This window comes from Indicator indicator, chromosome 1, assembly GCF_027791375.1.
Source record: "Indicator indicator isolate 239-I01 chromosome 1, UM_Iind_1.1, whole genome shotgun sequence".
Lineage (NCBI taxonomy): Eukaryota > Metazoa > Chordata > Aves > Piciformes > Indicatoridae > Indicator > Indicator indicator.
This window is the reverse complement of record NC_072010.1, coordinates 78,839,820-78,863,584: the sequence shown is the minus strand read 5'-3', so window position 1 is coordinate 78,863,584 and position 23,765 is coordinate 78,839,820. Positions and strand designations below refer to the sequence as shown.

The 23,765-nt window shown below is 39.5% G+C and overlaps 1 protein-coding gene across 1 annotated transcript in view; it reads left to right on the top strand.

Annotated features, from left to right (window-relative positions):
- ANOS1 (anosmin 1) overlaps positions 1 to 23,765 on the top strand; it is a 139,980-nt gene that overhangs the window by 72,324 nt on the left and 43,891 nt on the right. The window contains exons 3-6 of the mRNA XM_054387342.1: positions 5,708 to 5,770; positions 8,794 to 9,016; positions 17,027 to 17,211; positions 23,612 to 23,741. Coding sequence (XP_054243317.1) covers positions 5,708 to 5,770; positions 8,794 to 9,016; positions 17,027 to 17,211; positions 23,612 to 23,741 — 601 coding nt within the window. The remainder of the gene's footprint in view (positions 1 to 5,707; positions 5,771 to 8,793; positions 9,017 to 17,026; positions 17,212 to 23,611; positions 23,742 to 23,765) is intronic.

Below are 23,765 nucleotides of genomic sequence, written 5' to 3'. Positions count from 1 at the left end.
ATAATATTTGAATAAATATTTATTTCAGTACTTCAGTTATGTTTTACAATTCATTAGACAATTAAAACTGCTGTATTGGTGTACCTCTCTCCCAATGAGGTCAAAGGGAGCATTATTTAAGCACAAGTATTGGTGGATTATTTTGAAAATCCCTGTAAGAACTAGTGTAAATGGCATGCATCATATGCTAATCTCATAGTAGCTTTATAGCTTAAGAATTAGAACAAAAAAGACTTCCCTAAGAGGGTCCTTCACATGTTTAAAAAATGAGAAAAATTATAAACCCAAATATTTTAAATCAAAGGTAATACTTTTACCTTGAATAAAACAGTACTTTCCCCTCATTCCTAATTTTATACAGCCTGAATAGCACCATCAAATATGTGCATTTATACTTACATGTGTGTTTGTGTGTACCCACATACACAAATTCTGAAGGATGACAAATGCTGGGCTGCTGTCTGTTAGCACTGCTTCTGACTTTTGTTGCAGTTGCTTACTGCTAAATAACTTTTCAGCACTCTGAAGAAAGAATTTCCAGCTGTAATTACATGAGATGATAACACATTTGCTTTATGAGGATTCAGTTTAGCAAGGCCAGTGTGATTAACACCTATCATCTTCTGAAGAGTGCCAGCAGCACATAGTGACTGGTTCAGCGCTATGTTTCTTACCTCTTTCTGCCCTAGCAGCAGACCAGTTTTTATGGCAGTGCCATGGTGGCAATAAGTGGTGTGGTTCCAAGGGACTAGTAGCATCTGCTGAATGGACTGCCAAGATGCTTCCCACACCACTACCCTGCTGCCTGCTAGTGGTCTGTCATCTACATACCTAAGCTTAAGTGGGTGGGTGGTAATGGTATTCTTTTATTACATTAATAGAGCCAAAACTAGATGCCATCTGCTGCTTGGCCTAGTTTCCTTCTTATCCTGGATAGAGGATTTCAGTATACAGGCACACAAGTTTTCACTAATCCAGAAAACTTGGATGTGTTTACCTGCTGGGTGGGAATACTTTTCATATGGATATTTTAGGTATTTCCTTGAAACTCTTCTTATGGATGGGAAATGCTGTCTGCTTTCCATTCAGCCATCAAGGCTAATCTAAACACCAGTGAAGTCACTCCTGTTCATCTGGGGGAGCTTTGAGTAAGGGCTTTGTGAGTTTGCAGGATCACAGGATGTTAGAGGTTGGAAGGGACCTCTGGAAATCATTGAATCCCATCCCTCTGCTGGAGCAGAACCATAGGATCTAGCACAGGTTGCTCAGGAATGCATTCAGGTGGGTCTTGAACATCTCCAGAGAAGGAGACTCCACAACCTCTCTGGGGAGCCTGTTCCAGTGCTCTGTGACCCTCCACCTTATGTTGAGGTGGAACCTCCTTTTCTGTAGTTTATATCCACTGCCCCTTGTCCTATCACAGGGTATGACTGAGAACAGCCTGTCCCCTCCTTCTTGACACTCAACCCACAGATATTTATAAACATTTATTAAATCCCCTTTCAGTCTCCTCCAGACTAAAAAGCCCCAGGTCTCTCATCCTCTCCTCATAGGGCACGTGCTCCAGTCCTTTAATCATCCTCATAGCCTCCATTGGACTCTTTTAAGTATATCCCTCTCCCTCTTGAACTGGATGCAATATTCCAGGTGTTTGAGGAGTTGTATTGAAATTATTAAAAATTAATCCAAATTTTAAGGTGCACACTTTTTCAGTTCTCTGAAGACCTGGATTTAAGTACACAGATGTTATTGCCACTAGTTCTGAGTCACCTGTTTCATGTTAATTTTTATGAAGCACAGAACAATACCTGTCAGAAAACCTTCAGCTACTTCAGTCTTTGTAAGGCCTGATTTTGCTGTTTCTTGAGAGAATTTTCAACTCAGTCCTTGTCTTGATTAGAGGGATTAAAAGAGAGGGAGAGTTATGTAACGTTGTGAGAGCTGAAATCCCCCTCCCACACTGACAATAACCAGGCTAGCTCAGTCTGGAAGCAAATGAAAGCTGTATTTACAAGCAAAACTACAATCTATGATGAAATGCAATGAATATGTACAAATATACACTATTCACAACATTTACAATAATGTACAATCATCAGAAAAGGACAACCAAGCCCCCTTTGCTTCCCCCAAGGGGCCTTCCCCAAGGGGCCTCCCCCCCCCAATCCAGAAGGAATCCCCCCAGACCTCCCTGGAAAGCAGTGTCAAGAAGGCAGAGAGTCAAGAAGCAGAGAGGCTGTTAGACTTAGCTTGTCAAGGTCAGTGTGTTATCTTCAACCAGAAAAGAAGAAGCAGCAGACAGAAGCCAAGCAAGCTGAGACCCAGACTGCCCAACTCCCCAAGCTTGTTTTGAGTAATAGTTCTTAAACATTTCTATCTCTCCGACGGAAGTGTTTAGAATAATCATTATTTTGCTTTCTTACACCCAATAGTGATTTATTTGCATATTTTTCTGCTCGAACTTTGTGAGAAAAATTAAGAAGACAGTCTTAAAACCATCACAGGTTATAAGAGGAGAAATGTTTTGCTACAAAACTGCACAATGCCCTGCAAATTGTTTGTTCCTCAGTAGACTCAGTTTGCTGCATAGTCATAGCAAAGTGAGAGAGAGGAGAATCTCAATCTCTTGTGCAAAGTTTCTGGAAACGTTTCTTTTTTTCTCTAACATACAGAATGGTACAACTCCACTAATGCCAGGCAGTCTGCTTCTGCTAGCAGTCCATGTTGCTAGGCTAAGCCAAATGCTCTGATGGCTCCTCATACAGCTGCAGTAGGAAGATTATTTTTGTTTACATATAGGTTAGAGGATGTACTCTAATAAGACCATGTAAAGCTCATGATGGAGGTCTTATGGCTTGCTACATCATCTGTTTTTCTTGGAGTATTATGAGAGCAGTTGAATTGCAGGATACTGCTCAGCCCTTGTTCATTTTGTCCATCTTTCCTTTGAAGTGTCTGAGTTGAGACTCCCACCTCCTCTGTCTTCCGTGATGGCGGGAGATGCTAGGGCTCAACTAAAAGAAGCCTGGGCTGTCCTGAGTGATCACTGAGACAGAGTGGCAACCAGACAAGGTATCAAATGCTGAAGGCTACTTGAAGGTAAAAATGTCCTGGTACAAATGCCTTGAACAAACCCTCTGAAGCATTCAGCATCCTGAGATTTCCTTCCAGGAGTGTGTGGTGGGTTGAAAATTCTCCCCAACATTAAATTGCCAGACCAGCTCACTTGGAAGCAAATGAAGCTGTATTTGCAAGGAAAACTACAATCTAAAATGAAATGCAATGAATATGTACAAAATATACAATATTTACAGGTATTTACAATTTATAAACACAAGAATTCCCCTAGACAAAAAACAGGGGGCTAATAATAGCTTCCCCCCTCCCTGTTCCCTACCCCCCACCTGTACACACTAGAAGAGAGAGAAAAGCCAGAGAGTTGTGTTGTTAGTACTTAGCCAAAATAAAGCAATGCAGACAAGGTCAGCAAAGAGCCAGCAGAAGCACCAGCCAGAGCGAGGAAGCCAAAAAGAGAGATAGTTTACAGAACTGGCTAATGTTGGTAATTTGTCCAATAGGATTGTTTAGAATTTACCATTATTTTCCTTTTTACATCCAGTGGTGATTTATTTACATTCTAACCACTTTCTGTTCAAGAGCTGTGGAAGATTTTCTAGCCATAGCCTGAAACTACTAGAGAGTGCTGTTTTCCTGTAGAGCCTCCAAGGAAGGTAGTTCAGTCAGCATTAACTTGGTCATATTGTCATCTCAAGATCATAGATATGAAGGTTTAGATACACTGTGTGGCTCTGCAGCAGTGAAGCAAGAATTAAAAGGCAAGAATATGGAAATGCTGACAGCCTTGGAAGTCATGGTCCCTGTGTGGTAAAAATCTTGCTCATGTAGTCATTACACCATTTAGTCTTTACACCTCTGTAACTTGGGACTTAAATCTGTCAAACAAGAGTTGTAAAATTGGCATGACAGTGGAATTGAGTGCAAATGTGGCATAACCATACCGCAGGAAGAACAACACTCTGGAATTAATGAAACTCACTGACTTCAAGTGACATTTTATAATGTACCATGCTAATAACTCTGTATACAGCACAATGTGAATTTCAAAGAACTAGAAATTGAAGCTGAAAATACCAAAATATATATAAATAAAATATTTGAGTGGTGTTTTTCATCCTGAAATATGCAACCTCAGTGACTAATGGTTTTATTATATTTTTTCAGGCTTTTTTGCTAGTAAATAAAATGCTTAACTTATAAAATACTAATTTTTAAAAATACGCTAATGATACAGGTTGACAGCTGAGATACGTCTATATATATTCATGCTTTGTTTTGAATAGCATAAATGTCTATGGATCTAATCTAATACAATGTATAAGAGAAACAAATTATACAATTTCACAGATTGCATTGAGTTGGAAAGGACCCTCAAACATCATCTTGTCCAGACTCCCCTGCAGTGAGCAGGAATACCTCCTACTAGATCAGGGCCGCTTCAAGTCTGATCTTGAATGTCTCCAGGGACAGGGCCTCAACCACATCCCGGGACAACCTGTTCCACTATTTTACCACACTCATTGTAAAGAATTTCCTCATTATGTCTAATGTAAATCTACCCTGCTTCACTTTCAAACCATTGACCCTTGTCCTATCACAACAAGCTGTTCTACACAGTCCCTCCTCAGCCTTCCTGATATTGAAATGTCCAGTCTGAACAGCCCCAATTCTTTCAGCCTGTCGTCACAGGAGATGTGTTCCAGCATTCTGATGATCTTTGTGGCCCTCCTCTGGATGTGCTCCAGCAGGTATATGTCGCTCTTGTGTTGGAGACCCCATAGATGGACACAGTTCTCCAGATGAGGTCTCACCAGAGCAGAGTGGCAGAATTGCATCACAAACTGCTGCATGTCTTTTTGGTGAAATAAGTTCTTTCTGCTGGTACCAGAAGTACGTGTTACTAACTCCCAACAATGTCAGTATATTCTAAGATCATATGTCTAACAAAGAGGAAAGGTTGCAAGTCTACAGTCATGTTTCAGCTGCAGTAAATGCTCTTAATCATGTGATTTTTATTTATACTATACTGTGAAGCTTGACGGTGGTTCACAGAGTTTGAATCTCAGCTCTGTATAACCACTGCAGTAGAGGCTGATGGTGAAGAAATGGTAGTACGGTTCTTGAAATAAAGTGGTTTTGCTAACAGACCAGTGAACATTGTCTATTTATATAGGAATAGCGGTTAAACCTCTGCTCAGTTTACTCCATAGCTTGATGGAATAGTTTCTCGCTTGGGAGAGCAATGTGTCTGCCTAATCTTTAGGCTGGTCAGCAAAGAGAAGATTTAACTTTCTGTACTTCAGTGTAGCTCTTTGGACATTGTCTCTATGATCCGGTGACACGGTGTTATATTAGGACCTACATTCAGTAAAGTGGAAAATAGGATGGCATTTAAACAAGTGAGGCAATTGCCTTCTGCAATAAGAAATACTGAAAATATTTCTCGAAATGTAACCATTGCTTGGCATGACCTTGCTCTAACACCATGACTCAATGACACAATCTTATTCTCCAGAGAACTGTATTTTTGAAGCCTATTATTAACTTCCTATAGGCAGAAGGAATGGGGTCATTTGTGGGTTTTTTTATTTCACTTCCTGACACTTCTCTGCCTCTTGATTCTTCCTAGTGCCTGGAGCCCTGCAAAGAGTCCTGGGACCTGAAGAAAAACCATTGCCAAAGCTTCTGTGAGGTATGTCAGCCCAAGGGCACCCTTTCACACTTTGTTTTAGCTGTCTTATTTAAATGACTAACTTCAAGGAGACAACTAACGAACATGGAATTTTTACAGCATTCACATTAATTTCAATGCCTGTACATATAAGAATTTAGCTGTGTTAAGTTTGAGTTTGTTTTTTTTTTTAAAACCAAGTGATTTATTTCAGCTTGAAGATTTAAGACTTGATTCAGCCACGCTTACATAGCTTCTCCCAGAAGATGCTGTTAAATCTCTCCTGTAAGATGCTATTTCTACCACATGCTCTTCTGTCTTTTGTGTGTAAGAAAGAATGTGTTTGTTTAAAAATAAAACATCATTGTGTGAAAATCTTGGTGCAAGGTAACTAGAAAAGATGACTTTCCTGTATGTGAAATTCAGTCTGATTTTTCTAAAAGTGTATCTCTCCAGGAGTAACCAAATTGTGGACTCATAGTTCAGAAGATTACTATGAAAATACACAATTATTCAGGAACAAGTCTTTGAGAATAACCTTGCAAATAAAACTTAGATCACTTAAATCAGTACCAAAAAAAAAAAAAATTATTATTATTATAAACATTGCTCAGTTCGTGGAAGTCAGCTATACAGTTGTTAAGTGTTTTTTAGTACAAAATGGAAATGCCATCTCAACAGAAAGTTGCTTTATTATAACTAAATCAATATAGAGATACAACTTTATTCTAAAGTCTGTAAGTGTATTTATGAAGCTTTCCAGCTTTTTCTATAAAAAGGTAGAAGTGACCTTAATTCATACATTGATCTATGGGCACTCCTTTTTTCTAGTACAAGAGCAACACCATGAAAGTGATTAGGAAAGGCTTTACTTTAAACTTAAAAAAATAGGAAGATTTAACTGTGTGTTGGGATTACCAGTCTATGTAGTTACATGAAAAAAAAGCTAGAAGTACTCATGAAATCAATCCTTGTAAAATTAACCCAGATTAATTGCTGTTTCCTCATATACAAAACTCAAGGGTAGTGTAATAAAGGAGTTTTAGTGGATCTAGTTTAGGTCATTTTCACATATCAGTTCTTGCTCAGTCTGTATGTTTCCAGATATGGGTGAAAATACATGTAAAATTGGTTTAAAAGGAAAACATTTGTAGAACACTGTTCTATTGTAGTTGAAAACAGTGAGCATCCCTCTTTGATTAGTGTTTTGTGGCTGAAGCTAAATTTAGAACTTCAAAGGACCATAATGAAGAGCAGCACATTTAGCAGCTAACTGAAAAATGAGCTGTGAAATAGGGTGAGGAGGAGAGGCCTTTAGGACTTATTATGCCTCAGGGAGCTATAAAGTTTTTAATTAAGTAGCTGCAAATTTGTGATGTTTTAAGATTTGAAATTAGCTTCACATACAGGAAAGCATGGGGCCATTTTCCTTTCTCTCAGATTCATGTATGTTCCATAGACATTGTTTGATTGGATTAAATGAGGCTGTTTTCCTTTGAGAGTGTTTTAAATCGTTTTGTATTCTGTAAAAACTTCTGGTAGCAACGATTTAGCTTTGTGTATTCTGAAGGTCTCTGTTTGGTATGTTACCTCTGTCGACTGAATGAATGTACTAATGTCAAAGGAACTTTGTGTGTGAAGAAAAGGTGGCAGTTTACCTGACTCCTCTTTTTGCCATATATTGAATTTCCTGCTATTGTAGTTTCTTAACTGCCTAACCACAGGATTGGGTGCATTCCAATGGGGATAACAACGGGAGTGTGTGCCCAGGGATTGTGGGGGACAGTAGGAGATACAAGGACTGCCCGTTTTGGCAACCTTTAAGCTTGTTAAGCTGTAACACTCAAATGCATCCTTAAAAGCCTGATTAAAAAATTCTGGACTGTTCTCCAGAACAAGATGAGAGGAAGTAACATAGTGGCATGTTCTTGGACCACAGTGACTCTGGAGAATAAACTGACATGTAGTCTGTGAAACGGTAAAAATAACAAGTAAATAATTTGATGATGGAAGGAAATTGGAGAATTTCCATGAATAATTGGATGGAGAGTGGGTTATAATTCTAGTGTAAGTTTAAGAATCTGTAAATCAGCTCTGTCAGAGTGGAAGCTTTTTGGTTGCTCAGAGATGGAAAGGCAGGCTATAGATAACCGTAGTTGCATGGATTGCCCATCTACAGTTCCACTGATCACTTTGAGGGAATCACTTCAGCTGTTTTTGCACTAAGCTAAATAAAGCACTAAATCCAAAAGATGAAATCCCTATGTTACACACAGTGTTCTCTCCAGGGTGCTAGATGTTATTTTTACTACAGTTTCAAGTGAACCTTGCAAAGCTCTGAGCAGTATGTACTATAAAATGTCTATGCTTTATCTATGACTTGATTTCTCGAAGAAGTAGCATTTACTTTGATCTTCAATCAATATATTTAAGGCTTAATCTGTATTTTCACTGATCATTTTATCAGAAGTTACATTCCAGTTCTGTGAAGAGTTCTAAAATTACTAATGTGCTGGCAAGAACATAAAGATGCTGCAAAACCTTCTCTTAGTCAACTCAGTTCAAACTGTAATGAAACAAGATTTCACTTATTTATCTAGAGTGGCATTACATCAGATAATGTGGTAAAGTATTATGAAGTACAAAGGGATGAATGTGGGATAGTCAAATTAAAAAAAAGAATGTCTGACCATTGCTTCCCCTGTGTTTTGGGAATGTTTTTAATCTGTCATTAAGCAAATTTGTAGCTGGCCAATGCAAGGAAAACAGGGGAAAGCTGGCAGATATAAGCGATTTTATTCCATTGAAGATGGTGGTTTTACTTGAGGGAAATTCATCATTCTATACTTGGAATGCCTTTTTTTTTTAGAAGTGGCTTAAATATATGTGTCTTCAGGGATAGTCTTGGAAAAGCTCAAAATCTAAATTTTCTTTAGGAGGTCCTGGAACCTGTACAACTTTTTCTGTTCTTTTATCTTTCTTTTTCTTCTTTTATTGTGTTCCCATTGAAAATGTTTCTAAAATTCTTTTTGTTTTCTCTTTAGCCTCTTTTCCCCAAGAAGAATTATGAATGCCTAACTAGCTGTGAATTCCTGAAGTACATCCTGTCTGTGAAGCAAGGGGACTGCCCAGCACCTGAGAAGGCCAGTGGTTTCGCTGCTGCCTGTGTTGAAAGCTGTGAATCTGATAATGAATGTTCTGGAGTGAAGAAATGCTGCTCCAATGGATGTGGTCATACATGCCAAGTTCCAAAAAATCTGTACAAAGGTAGAGATTATTAATATGTATTCATACTGGGTTAATAATTTCAAGCCTTATTAAACCAGGGCTTTGATTTCACAGGAGTTTGTATGGATGTGACAAAAAAGAATAGGCTCTTGTGGAAAGCCGCAGTAAAATGTTGCTCAAGTTTGTGAATTTTTTCCTCTTATGAATCCTATGTCTGGAAATTTGTGGAATGTAAACATGTGGCTATAATGAATCATCTTAAGCAGAACAAACTTGTCAATTTAGGTGAAATCTCACTTAATTTGATGCAGATGAGAGAGAAAATATAAATAGGTAATGATAAATAAAGAATGGTAAATAAACAATCACAAAACTTTTATGTTTATAAGGCAAGCAGGTAAGATTACCAAACAAAGCATGAGTTAATCTAGTAAAAGTACAAATCAATGCAGTATATTTGACATTGGTATTCTTAATGTCCGAAGGAAAACATAGTGAACAACAGGGATCTACTGGAGAGAGTCCAACGGACGGCTATGAGGATGATTAAGGGACTGGAGCATGTGCCCTATGAGGAGAGGCTGAGAGACCTGGGGCTTTTTAATCTGGAGAAGAGAAGACTGAGAGGGGATTTAATGAATGTTTATAAATATCTGAGGGCTGGGTGTCAAGAGGGAGGGGACAGGCTGTTCTCAGTCGTACCCTGTGATAGGACAAGGGGCAATGGATATAAACTACAGAAAAGGAGGTTCCACCTCAACATGAAGAGGAACTTCATCATCGTGAGGGTCACAGAGCACTGGAACAGGCTCCCCAGAGAGGTTGTGGAGTCTCCTTATCCAGAGACGTTCAAGACCCATCTGGATGCATTCCTGTGCAACCTGTGCTAGATTCTATGGTTCTGCTCCAAAAGGGGGGTTGGACTTGATGATCTCCAGAGGTCCCTTCCAACCCTTAACATCCTGTGATCCTGTGATTATAATGTCCACATATTAATTTGTTATTTAAATCTAAGGCAAACATATTGAAAAACCTCTAATTTGAGTCCCAAGAGTCTGTGAAAGAAAGTTTGCCTTGACGTTCATCAGGAAGAACATATAGACTTCGAAATTATTTTTTTAGATACAGATTTGGAATTTAAATAAGCTCCTAACACAGAACAATGACCTTTTAGAAAAGGTATTTTCTTCTTTTCCAGAGTTGGAACAGTTTGTTTGAAACCCATTCTCCTTACTTCAGTGTTAAAAAATAAATATTAATCGGCTATTTATCTGATAGCTTTCCTGTAGAAAGCCTAATCAGCAGATCTCTGCACTTAAGTCTGAATCCGGACTTATTTTTCTCTGTTCATTGAAAAATGGTAAAATCCAAGGAAGAGATGGTGATTTTATTTTTAAGTTCATTGCTTTAACTGATGTTGATGCATCTTTTTGAGTGTTCCTAGTAATGGGAATGGATGTCAGAAATAATGTGCTTTGACTGTCCTTGAGTGTACAGGATGAAGCATCAAGAAGCACTGTCTTATTTACTCACATATATGGTAAAAATTTGATCTAGAAGTCAGAGAAGTTGAGTAAGCATAAAGCGATGAAGATGGTACTCAAAGTATTTTGAATGGCAGGCAATGCTGTCATCCATGGAGCAGGCTTGCTATTCATTTCCTCCAGGGGTGAATGACCTTCCTGTCACTAAAGGAAGAGCAAACTCTGCAAGCATGACTAAGGTCTCGTGAATAAGTGTAGTACTTATTCTTATCATTTTGACACCACTCACAACTAGAAAATGAACTCAGATTGAATCTAAGAGTCTAGATTCAATCAACTGAAGAGTCTAGATTTAGTTTTAGTCTTGATTAGGCTCTGGAGATTAGGTGCAACATCAGATATACTGATTTGATTTGCTGTATATACAAACTGCATTTACTCTCTAATACTGAGTGCTAAAGCCCAATTCTTAAAGAATATTAATATAACGACACTGCCATTGAAGTCATACACTGCAAATGTTGGATTTATATAACAAGTCCAGTTACTTGTTATCCTAATTGTTTATTGACTTGATTTTGCTATAATTTTCAAACTGTCCATTATTGCTATGTGTTTTATAATCTCTGTTGAGTGTATTACTAACCAGTTACTTAGTCTTCACATTGGTATCTTCAGTACAGGGAAATAAAAATATTCTCTCCTATTCTTCTGTCATCTGCCTCACCTACCTTCTTTACATCATTTCAACTAGTAAAGGACTTGACTAATGAAGTTCCTTCTCCATGGCTTACCTATTTTTTTACCTATATGGACATAATGATGTTATAAAAAACAGTAAGTGGCTAAAGTAGATTTGGTACTTCAGAGATAGAAATGAGGGCCATATCTCTGCTCAAAATAGAAGAGTTTATAAATGTAGAAGAAAAAGGAAGGAAGAGAAAGTGATGCAAAATTCGTGATCAAGTTTACTTTGTCTAGCATGCACATATGGATCCCCAGATAAGAACAAGCACATCTATCTCTTTCTATACTCAACTGGTGACAGCTGACAAAATTACCTATCACCTTTTTCCTGTGTAGCAATTGATAATCTTTCATATGAGATGATACTTGTGTGAACATCCAGGACTCTTCTGAGTTAAGAGTTCGTGCTCTCTAACTAGTTTTGCCTAAAATGTGTAAGGGAGCAATCAGTGTTAGCAGAATTAACTGCAGAACTGGGCAAGGTAAATTCTGAAGAGAAGATTATGATGTTTAAAGGGTATGATGTTATGACAATATTGTAATAGAAAAGCTGGTTCACCCACAGTTTAAAGACACTTTTCATGATTAAAATAGTTTTGCGTAAAAAAATACTGTTCAGTTTTAAATGCGTGCATCTCCGAGTCTTTGAAGAATTTTGTTTACAGTTTTACTAATGCCATGAATGTCTGAAACCCTTTCATGGTAATTGTTTTAATTCCTGGGGAACTGACATTTAAGATACACATTCTTATGTTGGACCAATGTGTACTTATTTTTCACAGCATAGAGATATATCTGCAGTTTGAAAGATGCTTTAGAGATATTTTTCCTGGGCCCTGGTGTAGCACACATACAGCAATTGCATTTAAGCACAGCAAAATTCAGAGGACTAATTTGTTCCAGCACGATGAAAGGACTGACCATTTAAATAATGAGAAGCACATTGAAGAGAAATTGGATCTACACATCTGGATATTAAATTAATGGTGCTGCTTCTACAAAAGTATTTTAAAGTGCACTTGTGCTGTGCTCTTGTTGTTTGTGCTGCTGTGCTTCATCTGCACGCAATTACATATTGCTGGAGAGGCTGAGATACTTGCAATCAAGTGAATCCAACTGCCCCTAATGCAAAGCAGATGGAAGTTTTCTTAATATGCAAATTCCAGGGTTATTATACATCATCATTAAAGGAGGATTTTAAAATGCAGAAATCCAAACTGACATGCTCTGTGATGTTTCATTATATTAGACTAAGACTACAGGCTCTTGAAGGATATCCAGAGTTTATACTGCTGTGATTAATAGATTTAAGGACTGGATTTTCCTAATGCTGATTTTAGGTTTCTTCACAAGTTACATGTTCATTTTTATTTACTTGTAACTAGTGGTATAATCAAACTTAGGAGAAGACTTCCTAAAATATGAAAGTGTCTTGTTCACCCAACAAAATTTTGATATTCAGTCATCTGTGGCAGACTGGGTAGGAGATAATTTATCAAACCAACACATAGAGCTGGACACCCCCTGAAATGACAAAATAACTAAAGTGCATGCCGTAACTTGCTGAGGAGGTTTATAGAGTCACAGAATCACAGAATCAACCAGGTTGGAAAAAACCTCAGATATTATCAAGTCCAACCTATTACCTAATACCTAACACCTCCTGACAACTAAACCATGGCTCCAAGTGCCACATCCGATCTTTTTCTGAACACCTCCAGGGATGGTGACTCCACCACCTTCCTAGGCAGCACATTCCACTGGCCAATTACTCTCTCTGTGAAGAACTTTCTCCTCACCTCAAGCCTAAACTTCCCCTGGTGCAGCTTGAGGTTATGTCCTCTTGTTCTGTTGCTGGTTTCCTGGGAGAAGAGACCAACGCCCACCTAGATACAACCTCCTTTCAGGTAGTTGTAGAGAGCAATAAGGTCTCCCCTGAGGCTCCTCTTCTCCATGCTGAACACCCCCAGCTCCCTCAGCCTCTCCTCATAGGGCTCCAGACCTCTCACCAGCCTCGTTGCCCTTCTCTGAACACGTTCAAGTATCTCAAAGTCCTTCTTAATTTGAGGAGCCCAGAACTGGACACAGTACTCAAGTTGTGGCCTAACCAGAACTAAGTACAGGGGCACAATGACTTCCTTGCTCCTGCTGGCCACACTATTCCTGATGCAGGCCAGGATGCCATTGGCCTTCTTGGCCACCTGGGCACACTGGTGGCTCCTGTTCAGGTGGCTGTCAATCAGTACCCTCAGGTCCCTCTCTGCCTGGCTGCTCTCCAGCCACTCTGACCCCAGCCTGTAGCTCTGCATGGGGTTGTTGTGGCCAAAATGCAGAACCCGACACTTGGACTTGTTGAATGCCATCCTGTTGGACTCTGCCCATCTGTCCAGCCTGTCAAGGTCCCTCTGGAGAGCCCTCCTACCCTCCAACAGATCAACCCCTGCTCCCAACTTGGTGTCATCTGCAAACTTACTAATAGTAGACTCTATCTCCTCATCCAGATCATCAGTAAAGATATTTAACAGGATCAGGCTGAACACTGATCCCTGGGGGACACCATTAGTGACAGGCTGCCAGCTGGCAGTGGCACCATTCACCACCACTCTCTGGGCTCAGCCCTCCAGCCAGTTCCTGACCCAGCACAGAGTGCTGCTGTCCAAGCCACAGGCTGCCAGCTTGGCCAGGAGTTTGCTGTGGGGGACGGTGTCAAAGGCCTTGCTGAAGTCCAGGTAGACTACATCCACAGCCTTTCCCACGTCCACCAGGCTGGTCACTTGGTCATAGAAGGAGATCAGGTTGGTCAGGCAGGATCTGCCCCTCCTGAATCTCTGTTGGCTGAGCCTGATCCCTTGGCCATCCTGCAGGTGCACTGTGATTGCCCTCAAGATGATCTGTTCCATAATCTCACCTGGCACTGTGCTCAGGCTGACAGACCTGTAGTTTCCAGGTTCCAAGTTCCTCTATCCAGCCCTTCTTGTGGACGAGCATCACACTGGCCAGTTTCCAGTCACCTGGGACCTCTCCAGTCAGCCAGGACTGGTGGTAAATGATGGAGAGCGACTTGGCCAGCTCATCTGCCTGCTCTCTCAGTACCCTTGGATGGATCCCATCTGGTCCCATGGACTTGTGAGTATCCAAGTGGCTCAGCAAGTCTCTAACTGCTTCCTCATGGGCTTCAGGGGGACTGTTCTAGTTCAACTAGTTCAGGAGGCCAGTTATCCTGAAGTCCTCCTGTCTTACTGTTGAAAATTGAGGCCAAGAAGGTATTTAGTACCTCTGTCTTTTCCTCAGCTTTAGTTACAATATTCCCTTTGACATCCAGTAAAGAGTGGAGTTTCTTCTTGCCCCTCTTTTTGGCATTAATATATTTATAAAAATGCTTTTTATTGTCTTTCACAGCAGTGGCCAGTTTAAGTTCTAACTGGGCTTTTGCCTCTGTAATTTTTCTCCTACATGATCTAACAACATCCTTAAATGTATCTCGAGTTACCACCCCCCTTTCCAAAGGCGATACAACCTCTTTTTTTCCCTTAGTTCCTTCAAGAGATGCTTGCCCATCCAGGCTGGTCGCCTCCCCCGTTGGCTCATCGTTTGCACATTGGGACAGCCTGTTCCTGTGCCTTCAAGAGTTCCTCTTTGAAGTAGGTCCAACTATCCTAGACCCTTTTGTTCTTAAGGGCTGCTTCCCAAGGTACTCTCTGGGTTAGTTGTTCAAATAAGCTGAAGTCTGCCCTCCGGAAGTCCAAAGTAAGGGTTTTGTTGTTCCTCCTCCTTGTTTCCCTGCATATTGAAAACTCCACTATTTCATGATCACTGCACCCCAGACAGCCTTCTACCATCACATCCCCCACCAGCCCTTCTCTATTTGAGAACAGCAGGTCAAGCAGGGCCTCACCCCTGATAGGCTCACATAACAGCTGTGTCAAGAAGCTGTCCTCCATACACTCTAGGAACCTTCTGGTCTCCCTCCTCTCTGCCCTGTTAAGTTTCCAGCACATATCTGGCAGGTTGAAGTCACCCACAAGAACAAGGGCTGGCAATCTTGAGATGACCTCCAGCTGCTTGTAGAATACTTCATCTACCTCTTCATCCTGGTTGGGTGGTCTATAACAGACTCCACCCAGGATGTCAGTTTTGTTAGCCTTCTGTCTGATTTTAACCCATAGGCACTCAATCCTTTCATCCTCAAATTCAAGTTCTATGGCGTCGAGAGATTCCCTAACATACAGGGCCACCCCTCCTCCTTTACTCCCTCGCCTGTCCTGCCTAAAAAAGCTTATAACCATCCAGTGCAGTGCTCCAGTCGTGTGAATCATCCCACCACATTTCTGTAATGCCAACTACATCGTAGTGTTCCTGGCTTCCAGTACCAAGGCTTCCAGTTCCTCTTACTTGTTACCTGTACTGTGTGCATTGGTGTACGTGCACTTGAGCTGTGCTGCTGATTTCACCACAGTCTCTAGTTTACTTCCCTCTTGTCTCCTCTCTGAAGAGACTGGTTTTGTCATCCACCCCCTTTAAACCTAGTTTAAGGCCCTCTCAATGAGCCTTGCCAACTCAGGAAATTTTATTTGTGACATATCCTGAAGTGACAAAATGCTGTGCACTCAAACACAAGAGTTCCTAAAGTCTGTCTGGAGAAATGCATCTAACATTTATTTGATTTCTTGTTTTAATCAAAATATGCCAAATTCCAAGAGTTGTTTTTTTTTTCCTTCAATACATTGCAGATGTTTTCAAAAAGGTGATCTTACCAGCACTAGAAACAAAAGAAATAACTCTTCTTCAGTGTCACTCTGTAATGAGAATATACTGTAAAATTTTAGAAAGATATCTTTATCTTTGCAATGTAACAATTGGACAATATATATTAGATATAGCATATTTATTCCAAAATGTCCAGGAATTACCTTTCTAGTTCTTCAGGGAAGAGTGCAGAGTGATACATCATACAATACATCTCATGTGAGTCAGTAAGATCATGCTGCCATAGAGAAGACAAACAACTTTCTTAAGTGTGTTTTACTGATGTAAATGGTGTGAAATATCACTACTTCTCTGGTCTACACTGGTATGAGCTTAGACACTGAGTTCAGTTTAGGCTTTACTGTGGAGAAGGACTGTGGGCCAGCAGGAGAGTTTCCAAAAACAACTGCAAGAATGATAAAAGGTCTAAACCCAATGATTTAAAAGGAAAATAGGGTGCACTGTGGTTAGTAGACTGAAGAAGAAAACATTCGGAGGCGTGAGAACAGTCTTGCAATACATAAAAGGCTCCTCCACAGATGAAACAAAGAATCTGTTCTCCAATATCCATGAATATTAAGATCCTGGAACATTCACAGAACGGAATTGAGTTTAAGATGCAGTGGAGGAGACTAAACAAGATAGTGAGAAGGCTTTCAAATGGTAAGGATTGAGAAATAGTGGAATGGATTATGTGTTTAAGGACAAATTAGGTGGAAAAAGGGAACATTGGCTATAACTGATTCTGCTTGAGATCAAATGGATCTCTCTCCAGGTTATCACCACATATTTGTAAAATGTTTTCTGTGAGACCAGTTCTAGCTTATAACTTTCAGCTCTTTCAGTTTTAAAATTAAATAAAGAAACAGTTTTGATTTTTAATTTTTTTTAAAACAAACATTACTGTTAGCAGAGGTAGGTCAGCTATGAGCACTTTTGAAAATCCTATGCTCATCAACCCATCCATTCCCCCCTTTTTAACTTCTGTCTGACCAACAGTGTTCTTCATCTATGTGTGGTTTAATTGTGTCTTGTAAATTACTCCTGGTTTTTTTGCACGTTCCTATTACAGGTGTTCCACTGAAACCCCGAAAAGAATTAAAATTTGTAGAACTTCAGTCAGGAGACTTGGAGGTGAAGTGGTCTTCGAAGTTCAATATTTCCATTGAGCCTGTGATCTATGTTGTTCAGAGGAGATGGAATCAAGGAATTCATCCAAGTGAGGATGATGCTACTAACTGGCAAACTGTGGCACAGGTCAGTTCTTTTTAAATCAATATGGCTTTTTAGCATCCAGACCGTGACATAAAGGTCCTCTTTTGATCACTTACAAGTGGGGAGGCTCATGCAGAGGGATCCTCAGATCTCCAAGGCTTATTTCACTGCTCAATTAAATGTGTTTTTGATTTACTCAGGAGTACTGAACTTCAGTATTTTCAGTTCTAGTTGTTCTGTTACAGAATCATCAAATGTTTTGGTATGTATTGAAAGTGACTTCATAAAAAATATGTAAATATATCAGGGAGGAAATAATGGTTTTCCATTCATCAAAATTAAAAATACTCAGAAGTTTGTGTTTCTGAAATAAGTGTATTTTGTAGGTTTGCTCTCTCTACGTTAAAATCTATAGAACTAGCTGGAGGCTTGATTTTCATCAGGCCAATAGAGTGGTACTTTCTTGTAATTGCATACTCATGATCTGTTCTGGGAATGCCAAAGTCTATGAAAGCCACAAATCTATTGAAAAATATGGAATTAGACACCAAAATCCATTGAAGGAAGCACATAAGAGACATAGCTCTTTTGAGGTCAGTGAGATTCAGTGCAGTGTCCAGACATGGCTATTTAATTTTAAAAACAAGACAAAGAGTGAAAAAAACCTTTATAAAGTTGCATTTTTTTCAGCTGTGACCCTAGCAATTCAGAAAATCCTATGATGTCATGTTTTTATCACTCAGTGCAATCCAGACTGAAAATGTGAGATTCATGAGCAAATGTTTCTTAATGAGAAGCAGCCAACAGAGCATAAATTTTCACTTAGTTCCTTCCTAGCTTCAATCTGTTTTTTAACATGCTGACAGTCCACCTGGATGGCAAAGTTCCAATCGTTTATCTTAACTGCTTCACCCTTATCCCTGCTGACAAGAAAAGTAAAATGCTGATTTTGGAAAGACCTGCAAAATGTCATTATAGCTAGGAAAAAAAGGAAAGAGCATAAATGGAACCATCTACAAAGTAAACTAGGGAGTTTAAAATTCTGTGACAATTTCAGTACATTCTCAATTCAGATTGTGTAGGAAAAAGCTATCTTAAAATATTGTCAAGCTTGTGAAACTGAAAGCAGAAAAGTAAGTTCTTAGCTTTAACATGGTGCTACAGGGGGCTGTGGCTATATGTTCAGAAAAAGTCACCTGCAGCAGAGCCTGGCAGTAAACCATGCTTCTGCAAGCCCAATGGAATGTGCCCACCTCCAAACTTGATGAAGTTGCAGTGACTTTTTTATTATTTCTCAGTTGCGTTGCAGGTCTGCATTCTGTAGTCTCCATATATAGCAAGATACCTCCTGCCTTTGCTACTACAAAAGTATCATGTAGCAAAAATGAGTGAGATCTAAAATACTTTTCACTGTCATTGCTCCAAATATATGTGCTAGACTAGAAGCCCAACTCTTCTGCCTTACGGATCCAAACTGCAAAGGCAGCACATCACTGTGCTTTTTTCTTATGCGAGAAACAGACCTCATCCGCATTTCTGGAAGCATGGACTGTACATGCTCCACAATAATGGAGCATATATAAACCTCTACTGTCTTGGAGTAGACGTACAGGAAAGTGTTTCAGAAATGTATTCCTGCGCAAGAGTGACAAGAACCCTGACAGCTGCCTTTCCCAGAAGTCTGTTACATGTGGGGAGAAGGGGCTGAGTTAATCACTATGGCAGGAGAAGCCTCCTCCAACTGACATCTTTCTAAGAACTTGGCTGTCTCTTCTGCATCATACGAGATGTGTGTTTGATTGCACGATGGACCCCAGTGGGGATATCAGTTCAGAACAATCTTCAGAATGCCTGACTGGCATTGTGAACTGTATATATCTTATGGGACATACAGGCTTGGCCCCCTTGAGCGGTGCTAGTAATGAGAATTTCTGTCTTTATAGAGTAACGTATCATCTCCATAGTATTTGTAGTTTTAGACATCCCCACCAGGTGGTTAAATTTGTTAAGTGTTGCTGCGTGCAGTAGAATCCATCTTGTAATATCAGCAACAAGGATGGACATACAGTTTGACTAAAGTGACTGTGTGCACAGCCTCTGGGCTTTTCTTGTCTGTATAACTGAGAGTTATTCTTGTATGATTCCAGAGTATTGGAGTATAAAACCTTAATTATAGGCAAAAGCTCTGAAGAGCTCAGCTGTTTGGCTGAGAACTCTTAGGGCATCTCAGTCCAGAGGTGATAATGCTGACTCTTTCATTGCTCTGCAACTTAAGTGAGAGAGCATGTAAAAAGCAGTCACAGATCAAAAAGGTTGTGGATGAAGACCTCAATTTCTCTATACCTATGCTCATATATAGCATAATTATGTAGAGTTGTTGTTTGCATCTTATTGTAAGAAATCTAATTGTATTTTAGCAGTTCCTTGTCCTATATCCTATTATTATTGTCTGTCCATGAAGAAATGGGACTGCAGTTTTCAATAAATTGATTTTAAGGTCTTTACTTAAAAAAGAAAAAAACAACTTGCTGATTTTTATCGCCTTTATATGACATAATTTGTCACCAATTTCTCATGTCACATACATTTTTATTGAAAAATAATTTTGAAAAAGTTAGTTTGTATTGTGTCATCATGTCTTTTTTGATGCTTTCTTTTTAAGGAGTAAGGCTTGGTCTACTAATACATTAGTGCTATAGAATTTACTAATTTATAATAATATGGCAAAGATTAATATTAATAAAAATATTAGTAGCTTTTTATTAATACAAGAATTGCCCCAAAGTATCAAATAGTTTTGATGTACAGCTGGAATATATATTTACAGTGGCGGTGTACAATATTCAGACAATATAACAATTTTAAGCAAACCAGAAGGAGTAAGAGAAAGAGAGAATTACTGGGCGTGAAAATGTCACTTGATCAAGGCGGGGGAGACTCGCAAAGAACTGTTAAGCCAAGGAGGCCATGAATTAGTTACTCATGAAGGGTTCTACCCCAAGTAGGGGGTGCTGCTGCTGTGTTAGCCGTTGAGGCTTTTTGGGGCGCTCTCGTGCGCCAAGCACAGCTGTTTGCTGGCAGGAATGCCACGTGGTCTTCGATGGCTGCTCTGGCTCCAGCAAGACAGTGGGCTGTTTACGATGTGTTTATTGCAAAGGGCTCCTGCCTCTTCCTGGGTAAACTGAGGCACGACTCGAATTCTAGTTGCAAGGGGAAGCGAGGCTTGGATCCTAAGTCTCGTGGCTTCTCTAGCTTGCAGTGCATAGGGTTCATGGCTCACCCCAGTTTTTGGACGGGGCAACTTGAGGCAAGGCAGTCCAGGCAAGGCAAATTAAATCAAGGCAGGTCCAAGCAGGCAAGGCAGGGCGAATACAAATCAGCCTGTATTCATCACTAGCCCAAGATCCAATTGGGCCAGTAGGGCAACAGAAGCCAGCACACAGTTACCCAATGAAAAGGCACTGTGCCAGGCTGTGGCTATAAAAGGCAGAAACATAGGCCGGGTCTGGGAGAAGTAGTGGCCAGTGCATGTGCTCTTACCCCAGGAGGAGACTTGTTTACCAGACATGTCCTTCTGTCCCTTTTCTCGCATTACCCTGACTCCTGCAGGAGGGAGCTGGGAGAGGGAGGGAGACCACGTCTAGACACATCAGGACCTGTCTGGGTTTGTGCTGGGCCTGTTTGGCCCTACCATGACGATTAGTTATTTAACTCTCCAAGTATATAAAGAAAGCAATCAAATTGAAAACAATTTTATTTTTCACTTCAGAAGAAGTGAAGTAAACGTTTTTGAGAAAACTTGACATAGCTGATGTACAATTTGGCTAATTTCCATTAGTTAATATAAAAACTATGGTAGCTAAGATACTAGTTAGCCTAGTTAGCTGTGATATAAAATATCCTAAGTGCCAAATTTCTTATAATACATTTTTTTAAGGTTTAACCACCCAAGCAAGGCCTGCCACACTATCCCATGAGAATACTGCATATCTGCAGAACAAACTTACCATTCTGTTTAGTGCTAATGCTTTCTGAAAATAACAGTATTACTGTTTGCCTTGGAAACTTAGATATTTAATGGTGTTAAGCTAATTAATGAAGTTAATTTAAATATACCAACTCAGTTATTTTCAGACAGAACACATCTCTGTTGTGTGAGTGGATGTCAAGTATATATGTGTCTATGTATCTATACACACACACAAATATATACGTGTATACATATAGTCAGACAACAGTGAAGTTTAGTTTTTAGTTTATTCCTTTATTAAAACAAATAAGGGGTAGTATTTACTGCTAGCTTGATTGTGACAGACTTGCTTTACCTTGGAATTGTCTTAACTCAGTGAACAACTAATATTTTTTAAAACATTCAGTTTCTGAGACACCTACAGTTCTGTTTCTGAGCATAGCATCTAGTGAGCTTATATTAATGTAAGACAAGATAGGGAAAGGACTCAGAATATTATAATCTGAGCTCTAAACATACTTAAGAAGTGAGAACTAATTAAACTAAAGTAAATAAACAAAAACATTCAATTTGCCATTATTGTAATATATCTCAGTAGTATTTAGCTCCTTCTGGAATTTTTAAAAAATGTAAGGTTGCCAAAGTAGTTTGGACTTTAGCTTACTGTCATGTGTTATCTGTAAATTTTTGAATACATGGGCCTGCATGCTGAAAAAAAAACTATCACATTTTAGTGTTCCATTTAATGAAAATAGTAAAATTTGGTTCAGGTAGCTTTTTCTTCCTTAGGGGAAGCCCTTCATTGGATGAGATAATTCATTCTACAAGTAACATAACATAAAAGCTAAAAAAAGGAAAGAAGGTGAGGCAGAGAAAACATCAGCACTGTTGCACTTGCTTAAGCTTGAAAAGACAGTGATCTGAATGAAGAAGGATTCTGAGCAGCACCGATACATAAGGGGTTCAAAGTTTTTAACACTTACTAGTCTGAGTGCAATTAATAGTGCGGTTTAGAAAAGCTCCCTTTACATGCACACACAAACAAGTTATCTGTTTCCCTACATTTTGCTTGTCACCAAATGTAAAGATTAAGTACAAGACAACACCTACAAGTTTTATCTGTCAATGCTCTAAAAATCCATTGCTGGAGAGCTGAAGCAACTTCTCAAGTTCTGGCCAAGTTAGGAGAGCAGCTGCTGCTTTCTTCAATTAGAAGAGAAGTAAAAACCAGAAATTAAGCTGTGCCTTTTTTGGGATCTACTTGGTGTCATTGAAAGTAGTATTAAATCTTATACAAGGAAGGTGGGGTTTTGAAGTTATAGAACACAGAGCTTGTAAAAATAAATTGATATTACTACAGTCTTAATGAGCTTTACATGTTTGGTCAGTAATGATAATCAGTAATGTATGTATAGTATATTTAGATATATTCAGGACATTTGGTTCAGGCTCATGTGTATTTTTATTAAAGAATTAAAAGGCAATAAACATGGCATCCTAAAAGAAATTGAAAACTGGATAATTGAGAGGTAATTGCAAACATAAAATCCAAAACAAGTGCTAATCATAGAATCATAGCTCTGATGAGTTCTGCAAAAATGCGATGTCTATATTGGGTAGTGATTCAGCAGTTACCAGGAGGCTGAATATGATTCTGGACTTTGTTCTCTAGGAAAAATAAGAAACAGTGCAGAAGGTATCTCTTGAAAAGTTTAAAGGGGGAAACGAAGGGGAAAGCAGGGCTCAGAATAAGAGCATATGAAGCATCTACTGAAAGGGTTCGAAGTACATCTATGCTTATCCCATATTTCAACAGTTAAGACACTCCTTACAGAAGCTGGAAATTGAACTCATGACACTATCAGTCTCAGTGGGTGTTGTTGGAGAAAAGGTCATGTCTTATGACCTGAGAAAAGTCTGCGTGGAAGATTTCAAGCTGTGAGAGTCTTTTTGACATAAGTGCCAAAAATCTGAAGAAGGCTTATATTCATTACCTAAGGGTTTCATTTTTCTGGTGAACCAGAAAAGGTGGCTTCTCATAATGCTGGATTTTGTGGAGCCATTTTGGACACCTCAATCTCTGAGAACTGAGAATGGGATAAATCAGTCGTGTGACCCTGGGGCAATGAGTTCCCTGAAATGTCAACACCTGAACAGCTAGGCCTCATACACTGGTGAAGGTTGTGATAACTGGAAAACCAATTTTATGAATTTAACACTTCACCAGTTTTCTAAAGGTTAGGGTTTTTTTTCAGAAGAGACCTGCAATGCACTGTGAAATTGGGTGGTTATATGATTTTGTTCACAGCTGTAAATTCTTTACAGTGCAAAATGATGCTCAGAGTCAAGTGAGGTGGTTGCATATGGCCTGCTGATACTAGTATGTATTCAATCTGACTAACTGGTGTTGCACGTGAGATGATAGCACAATTAGCTGTATCAGAACAGTGAATGTGACGTTTTCCCCACCAGACTACAGATGAGCGGGTTCGACTGCCGGACATTCGAGCAAGCAGGTGGTACCAGTTCCGCGTGGCAGCTGTGAATGTGCATGGGACAAGAGGCTTCACGGCACCCAGCAAGCACTTCCGATCCTCAAAAGGTTGGTTTTTCTTTGCTGTGTCTG